The sequence below is a fragment of the Ooceraea biroi genome, chromosome 6 (assembly GCF_003672135.1).
Source record: "Ooceraea biroi isolate clonal line C1 chromosome 6, Obir_v5.4, whole genome shotgun sequence".
Lineage (NCBI taxonomy): Eukaryota > Metazoa > Arthropoda > Insecta > Hymenoptera > Formicidae > Ooceraea > Ooceraea biroi.
Window position 1 is genome coordinate 6185131 of NC_039511.1, and position 8197 is coordinate 6193327.

The following is an 8197-nucleotide window of genomic DNA, read 5'->3' on the forward strand; positions in this document are numbered from 1 at the left end:
CGAAATGAACGGACCTTGATAACCGACTCCAAGCGCCACGATCAGAGTGAGTGGCAGAATTATTGTCAATCAACCAGCGTTTACGACTATTAGTTTGGAAGTTTACAGAAGCATCTAATGTTAAACATGCGTTACAATTTTCAATGCTTTTCAAAATTATGCTGAAAATGTCATTTTCTGCAGGACCAGTATTGACTTCGTAGGAAAAAATGATTCTAGGAAATTCTAAGTGTAGAAGCAGAGAAGCAGCCGGAGAGAGAGAGAGAGAGAGAGAGAGAGAGAGAACACGATGACAGAGAAGGAGAGAGAGAGAAAGCGAAAGGGACAATTATTGTCCAGCGTGAAATCCTCGCGCGTGTCGTATAAAAGATGTGTCTTTACGCGGGAGCTTCAGTCGCTCTTGACTCTCCGACTATCGAAATAGATATCGGTAAGACAAGCAAAACAAGAAAATCATACACTGCGTATGACAAGCAACTAATCAGTTTATTCAGAAAGTGAAAACATCATGAAGTTGTTCAAGTGTTTGGTGCCGGTGGTGGTGCTGCTGTTAATTAAGGATTCTTCTGCAAGACCTGGTGAGTTTCCGACTAACTAAAGAAGGATCATTTTTTCATCATTCCCTTTGTTTCGTGATCATTTCAGTTGTGAAACTTGCTAGGCAAATATTTATATATGTGATGACGTAATATTTTGCTTGAGATAATTACGTATATATATAGTTACGTAGTATATAGATAGTTTTTACATGCGCAAATTTTGAACAGTCGAGTTAACCGCCGTACTGAACTAACATTTGCGATCTTAAATAAATTGCTTGGAATGTTATTACTTGGTATCTAATTAAAAATGCAGATAGAAATTGGATTACCAACAGTATTAATAACGTATAGGTATTTAATATATAATTTGCATGTTTAATCATGCGATACAAATATATATCTTTAGATTTTCAAGAAATAAATATATTTGAGATACGTAAATATTCTCTTCCTATGTAACTTCAAATATATCTTAATGGAACTTTACTTTGAGTTTTCTTGAAATTAAATGTTAAAAAATTATGAATAACTATGTTTTATTAAATTCTTTTCTATTAAATCGTTATTTTAAATTCATGAAAAAGTTATACATAAATTGTGAAACACATAAAGTATATTGTTTTCTCCTATATCTGTAAGGTCTTTATCTAATTTTATTGTATGTTATGTGAAGGTTTGATACGCGATTTTGTCGGTGGCACAGTCGGCAGTATATTGGAGCCATTCCAGATTTTGAAGCCCAAAGACAGCTATGCTGATGCTAATAGTCATGCTAGTGCTCATAATTTGGGAGGAACATTTAGTCTTGGACCTGTTTCACTCGGCGGTGGATTGTCTTCGGCATCAGCCTCATCATCGGCATCAGCAAACGGTGGTGGTTTAGCTTCGGCTTCATCAAAAGCCGATGCTCAAGCCGGCGGATACGGATATGGTGGTTCCAATGCAAATGCCCAAGCCTCTGCCAGTGCTAATGCACAAGGTAAATTTGCAAGCAAAAATATGTTTACTTGAGAAAAATAAAACATACATGTACAATAATTTTTTAAATTACTAGTTTAATATCTATTGATTTTTTTCATTAAACTCATTTAAACACATCTAAAATTTTATTAAAGAGATCTAACGCACGTTATTAATGAGTGACACGCTTTCGGCAACTTTAGGTAACGGAGGTTATTCAAGAATCCCCGGGAGATACCCCAACGGTAATGGCATGAATAACGGTCATTACCGTCCAGACATTAGCCAAGTCCCAGTTCAATATAATCGACCAAGTTATGGAAATTACGGTGGCTCTCAGTCCAGTGCTAACGCTAACGCTAATGCAAATGCCAATGGCAACGGTAGAGCACCTCCGGTTTATCCCTCTGGCTCTCGTTACCCAGTACCTTCTGGCAATGCCAATGCTAATGCCAATGCTCAAGCAAATGCAGCTGCAAACGCCTATGCCAATGCCAATGCTCAAGCAAACGCGGCTGCGAACGCCGTAGGTAACGGTGGCATACACACGATTCCAAACAAATATTATCCTCCTAACAGAGGAGTTGGTCAATTAGAGATCATTCCTGTAAACGTGCAGCCAGTCCCTCGACCGACTGCAGTTCATCCAATGCCTCAACAGCCTCCCGTCTATTCCCGACCAATTCCCCAAGGTGGACAAGTAATACCTATTGTTGTTGTTGAAAGTTCGCCTGCAACACAATATCCACCGCGATATCACCGTCCAAATCCATATCACCACCATCGTCAACTATATGGTGGCAAACGAAAAGAACAGCCCGTTGAGATCATCGTCATCGAGGAATCAAGTCCTAATCAAGGTGATACTTCATGATCGAAATGTATTCGTGATTAACGCTGAGGTGCACTATTAGTGACTGCACTGCAAAGTCTCTGCACTGTTTTTGTATAATTCATCATGGAAGCAAAAATGACTACTTCATAATTAAGCTTAATTGCCTTATTGATGTCTACCATATATGTCTTACCATATGTGAATTATGTAGATAATTATTGAATGATGGACAGAAGTGAACGCATCAGAATTCATGTAAACATTCTATTCCTTTATATATAACTAATTGTGTGATTAACATACATAATTATTATATTTTATATTCATGTTGTTTTCACTTCGCTGTTCGAAACATCGTGCAGCGAAGTGAAATTTTATGTTGAATAAAAAGTTCATTCAAGATCGAATGAATATACTCGATACATGTATATCGAGATATTTGTTTTATAAATTTCAAGAGTGAAGGCCATGTTTCATGCTGTGTTTTGCAAAGAGTATTCTTTAATATTACATTGTTACTGTTACAACAAAAAGAAATAAGTATTTACTAATTTAACTTGTATTCCTCGTTAATTCTGAGTATCTGAATATAGAGAAGGTAAGTTTAAAGAATCTGACGTTATGCGTGACTGAGACTGAGAGCATGAACTTCATAACCTTTGTATTATTAACTAATTTTTAGCCTTACATATGTGTGTCAGCATTATTTTATATTGGATTATGTATAAAGTTTACCCCTTACACAAGTATAATAATAAAAAATTAATAATTATTTTTACAGGTGGTGGTTACGGAAATGGAGGTATTCATGGAATTTACCCAGGGCAACAAGGAGTTCACGGTGGCAATCCCTTTTTAGGCGGTGCAGGATCAAATGCTAACGCCAACGCTATTGCTAACGCCAATGCTCAAGCAAATGCTGGCGGAAACAATGGAGGTCTAGGAAGTTATGGAGGATATCAACAAGGTGGCAATTATCCGATAGATTCATCTACGGGGCCGATTGGAAACAATCCTTTCTTGAGTGGTGGACATGGTGATGGCAATGCCAACGCTGCAGCTAATGCTAACGCTGGAGCTAGTGCTATTGGAAATGGAGGAGGTCCGATAGATGTAAATAATCCGTTTCTTCATGGCGGTGCTGCCAATAGTGGAGCAGGAGGAATAAATTATCAACCAGGAAATGCAGGTGGTATCATCTTGAGTGAAAAACCTCTGGGTCTTCCTACTATTTATCCGGGACAACATCCTCCTGCATATTTGGACTCGATTGGATCGCCAGGAGCCAATAGCAACGCCGGTGCCAATGCACCGTGTAGTGAGTGTGGTGAGTGTTTTACTAGCTCTTGTAGTGCTCTTGAAGGAGAATTAGGTGGGATAATCATGGAATCTTTAGGATCTTCAGGAGCAACTATTCTTGGTTACGAGGGTCAAGGATTAGGTGGAATCAAAGAATCAGGATCTTCAGGAGCAACTATTCTTGGTTACGAAGGTCAAGGATTAGGTGGAATCAAAGAATCAGGATCTTCAGGAGCAACTATTCTTGGTAGTTACGATGGTCAAGGACCTTCAGGAGCAACTGTTCTTGGTGATTACAATGGTCAAGGGTTAGGTGGAATCAAAGAATCTTCAGGAGTAACTGTTCTTGGTGATTATGAAGGTCAAGGATTAGGTGGAATCTCTGGTCCACATGGTGGACACGGACAAGCCGGTGCTAATGCTGGCGCCAATGCTAATGCTAATGCTGGAGCTACTGTTGGAAGTAGCGGAGGTGTTCTCGGAGGCGTTGGAGATCACGGTGGATATCATGGATACAATGGACATGATGGCTCTTCTGGATTAAATCTTGGCGGATATGGTGGAGGTACATATATGTTTTACACGTAGATTTATACTGCGTATTATTCATGATGTTATTCATAATAATCTATCTTTTCTAAACTTCACGCATATAAATCACAGTTTTGACAGTCATATAATTTTTTAAATTGATAACTAAATAATTATATTTTATTAGAATTAGATATAATTCTGCTTAATTAACAATTAGCGTCATTACATAACATCTTACAGAAGTTTATCTCTGTTACATAATATCTTATTGTATGTAAATATCTCTAATGTTCGGCCATGGATCAAATGATGCCTCTTTCCTCCAGCTTATAATTTATTCCGTATACCACAGATGAAAGATTATCTTACGCTGTGTATCATCATTAATTGACGATCAAACTCATGAATACCACATCATCCAACATCATTACATCTAACACATTGTCAGCGCTACAAGAGTTAACAAGCGCCACATCATAATAGATATTTTCAGCACCTCTTCAGCAACTCAGTATCTGTCGATCATAAACGCTACTAGAGAAGAAAGTGATAAAAATTCATCTGTCTTCATTCAACAAATCGTTCATCAGTTATCGTAACAGAGCGTTTCGTATTCGCTGTTTCACAGACCTAAGCCCCGAGGCCGAGGCATCAGCATCGTTCATGGCGGAGGCTGTGAAATCGGGACTGATCGTAATTAAATGATTCCCTATTCCATCCCGCAGGCTCAAACGCCAACGCTCAAGCGTCGTCGAATGCACTCGCATCCAGTGGTGGTTCATCTAGTGCCACTTCCGATGCCTTGTCTAATGCGCACTCCAGCGGCGGATCAGCGTTAGCGAACAGTTCCAGCAAAGCATCGGCTAACGGTTCGGGATCTGCAAACGCTAATGCACACGCGTCTAGCAACGCTTCTTCAGGATCTCACGGATTAGGATCAAAAACGTCGGCATCAAGTCAGGCGTCCGCCTCAGCTGACACCAGAGACATGCTGATTTTCAGTTAAATATTGTGATATAGCGAAATGAATCGAAGTTCCAGAAACAAACTTCTTGACAAAACAATGACATAATACTCTGTTTTATAGCATGATGCTCCGCGAACAAAGCAATAATGTGTAACTCAAACATTATCCCTTCTTTAATCATAACTTCGTGATTGGGGAAACATAATATTAGAAAACTGGAAATATTTACGAAATTATGTGTTCAGTAAAACATTTTAGATACAATAGTTATCGATCTAAACGCATTTTGGAAATTCTAATTGTAAATTTTTTAATCTGACTTTTAAGATTTATTAAAGATGTAATAGTATATTTATTTATATGTATATGTGAATTCTATCTGAGGCAGATTACACATTCTGCTTATGTGATGATTTAGTTGTGTGTATATACATGTGTATGTAAATAAAATCAAAATATTATAATTTTTAAACATCTTTTGAATACGAAAAAAAATTATCTACACACGTAATCGATATTTAAAATTATTGGTTGATTTTGACATATCTGCCTCAGATTGTATCACTATACCATCATCATCCGATCTTGCAACATTTTGCGTCGACCGGAAAGAATTTAATGTGCGAACTTGTATATTCCTTCGCGGACAATACAGTATGACATTTAGAGCATTTCAAATACTTTAACTTAATACTCCATATGTATTTATGTATAAGTATACTTAAATTATTAGGTTGATCGGAAAGTCTGTGCTGATTTTTTTAGCAAAATTTAAATGCAAAATTTTGTATTAATTTTTAATACAAAGTTTGACGTTATCGGAAATTAAGAATAATACAAAGTCGTGCGTTTAAATTTTGCTAAAAAACTCGGCACGGACTTTCCGAACAACCCAATATATCTGTTATATTATAGCTATGCAGATCGCCTCCTTTGAACTCTGGATCTGTGATTTACATAAAACGTGCCAATACTGATAAAAATAAAAAAAATAATATTAATAAAGATTGTAGTGCGTGCTCAAAAATATAATTAATCAACTTTATATCCCCATTTAATATAGTAACTAATATAACTACGCAAGTTTTATACTTTGCTCACTTTCCGCTGATTATTTTATTTAATATATTTGCGACAAGAAATATTATATTGACTGTTTCAGATCCCGAGGAATAAATGCGATCTCAACTATATTATTATATCACAAAAATAGTGATGATGATTAAATCAAACGTGCTTGCGTCTATGCATTTTTCTTTATGAAGTCGTAGAACTGCGTTGCAATTGGCGTCAGCGACATCTCTTCTCTTTGTCTTTATTCTCACGATGGCAGACGTTTCTCGAGTGTCGGAAACAACGGGGATAAGAACTTGTCAGACTTGTTCTGCATGAGAGAGTGTGAACAAGGAAAACGGAAGAGAGATTTGTAAAGATGCGTGGATAAGTAAGAAATGTCAACAAAATCGATTATGACGTTTGTCTGTTGATACTGCGAATTCTTACGAAATTCTGTAATTAATACGTAATTATCGATAATAGTTTTTTACACTGCGTGCGTTATTTGTTTAGCAGATTCCAAGAATTATCGTTTATTATCGCGTATATGCATGCGATGGACTTGACGTGTCGCGTTTTGCAGCTTCTTATGTAATATAATTATGCACAATACGTGAGAATATAAGAATTTAATAAAATTTGTGATCTTTTCGATGCAACTAATGCGGCATCTTGGTCAATCCTTTCCTTAACCCGTCTTCTTTCTTGCTAAAAACAATTATATTATTTATTATGAGCAATTTTATAATACATAATAATAAAACAGCCTTGAATAAATATGTTTTCGCATGTGTCTTATGTCACTTTCAATATATGATTCACACCTCACATTAAGACTCATTAGTGTAAAACTTTTCTGTCCGATCGTTTATCTACTTCCGATTATCCTTGAAGCGGAGAAGGTCAATAGAATTTTCGAATTATTATATAATATTTCTGACTATTAAGTTATGTAATTACAATCACAACAAAATTACCTTTTTTAAAAAAGGTACAAAAAAAGCGCCAAGTATGCGCGCCCGCAGTTCTTTCAAAACAGAAACTCTACAAAAACAACCTATGCGCAATCCCCCCGAACATGTTTGATCATTATAATCTATATCAAGCAACGCGGTAGCGTCGCGACGCCAAGTACATAAAAAAATAAATAGCCGCATATAATCAATATCGAATGTTACTAATTGCATTGCATAAACGTCGCGCGCTACACTGCAAAACATGTCCACTTTAAATTCCGCGAAACTATAACGGAAAAAAAGTCTTTTTTTCTGTTATAGTTAAAGTGGACATGTTTTGCAGTGTACCAAGTAGCTTATCTGCAATTCATGCCATTTGACAGGTCATATCAACTTATGATTAAAATATCTCAGGAATTAAAGTAATAAAAAATCTAACGGCACTTGTATAATAAAATGTGAATGCGAGCTTTCGATCGCGACCAATTCGAATAAGATTGGTGCAGTCAATCCTGAGATATTATAATCGTACGTTAGAATCGTGACGTTCCGTTTTCCGTCTGGTTCAGACTCACGTACATATGTTCGCACATATACATGCAAAGCGATTTTGTTCCTCAAGCTGCTGTTCACACATGCATGATTTAATTTATTATGAATTAAAAATGATTTTAATAATACATGGGAAATGTTTTATTTTACGATAAAGATATAAATCGCAAATACTATAAAAAAAAATAATTAATCAAGCGACGCCAAGTACATAAAAAAGTAAATAGCCGCATATAATCAATATCGAATGTTACTAATTTTAAAAAAATTATTAAAAAATATGATACATAGGAAATGTTTTATTTCACGATAAAGACATAAATTGCAAGTAATTGCAAGCAACATCATCGACGACAACGACGTTGACGTTGCAGCACGTCGATGACGACGACAACAACGACGACGACGTTGCACTACATCGACGACGACGACAACGACGACGATGACGTTGCACCACGTCGACGACGACGACAACAACGACGACAACGATGACGAT

At 36.6% G+C, this 8197-nt stretch overlaps 1 protein-coding gene across 3 annotated transcripts; it reads left to right on the forward strand.

Annotated features, from left to right (window-relative positions):
• The first annotated feature begins 381 nt into the window (after positions 1-381).
• Positions 382-6854, forward strand: LOC105280211 (uncharacterized PE-PGRS family protein PE_PGRS54). 3 transcript variants are annotated; one of them, XM_011340539.3, is made up of 7 exons: positions 384-578; positions 1216-1521; positions 1706-2362; positions 3119-3664; positions 3734-3925; positions 3998-4201; positions 4896-6854. In XM_011340539.3, the coding sequence occupies exons 1-7, from the start codon at positions 509-511 to the stop codon at positions 5174-5176; spliced, it is 2256 nt and encodes a 751-aa protein (XP_011338841.2). In that variant the 5' UTR covers positions 384-508; the 3' UTR covers positions 5177-6854. The 3 variants fall into 3 exon arrangements, with proteins under 3 accessions (XP_011338842.2, XP_011338841.2, XP_011338840.2); XM_011340540.3 differs by lacking the exon at positions 4896-6854 and adding an exon at positions 4799-4889 and having other exon boundaries at positions 382-578; positions 3734-4201; XM_011340538.3 differs by having other exon boundaries at positions 385-578; positions 3734-4201.
• The last annotated feature ends 1343 nt before the right edge of the window (positions 6855-8197 follow it).

Bases quoted from the DNA above. Each gene is read 5' to 3' on its own strand.
- LOC105280211 (XM_011340538.3), top strand. From the start codon at position 509: ATGAAGTTGTTCAAGTGTTTGGTGCCGGTGGTGGTGCTGCTGTTAATT. The intron at 1,522-1,705 runs GTAAATTTGCAA...CGGCAACTTTAG, and splicing joins TGCCAGTGCTAATGCACAAG to GTAACGGAGGTTATTCAAGA. The intron at 3,665-3,733 runs GTGAGTGTTTTA...TGGAATCTTTAG, and splicing joins TGCACCGTGTAGTGAGTGTG to GATCTTCAGGAGCAACTATT.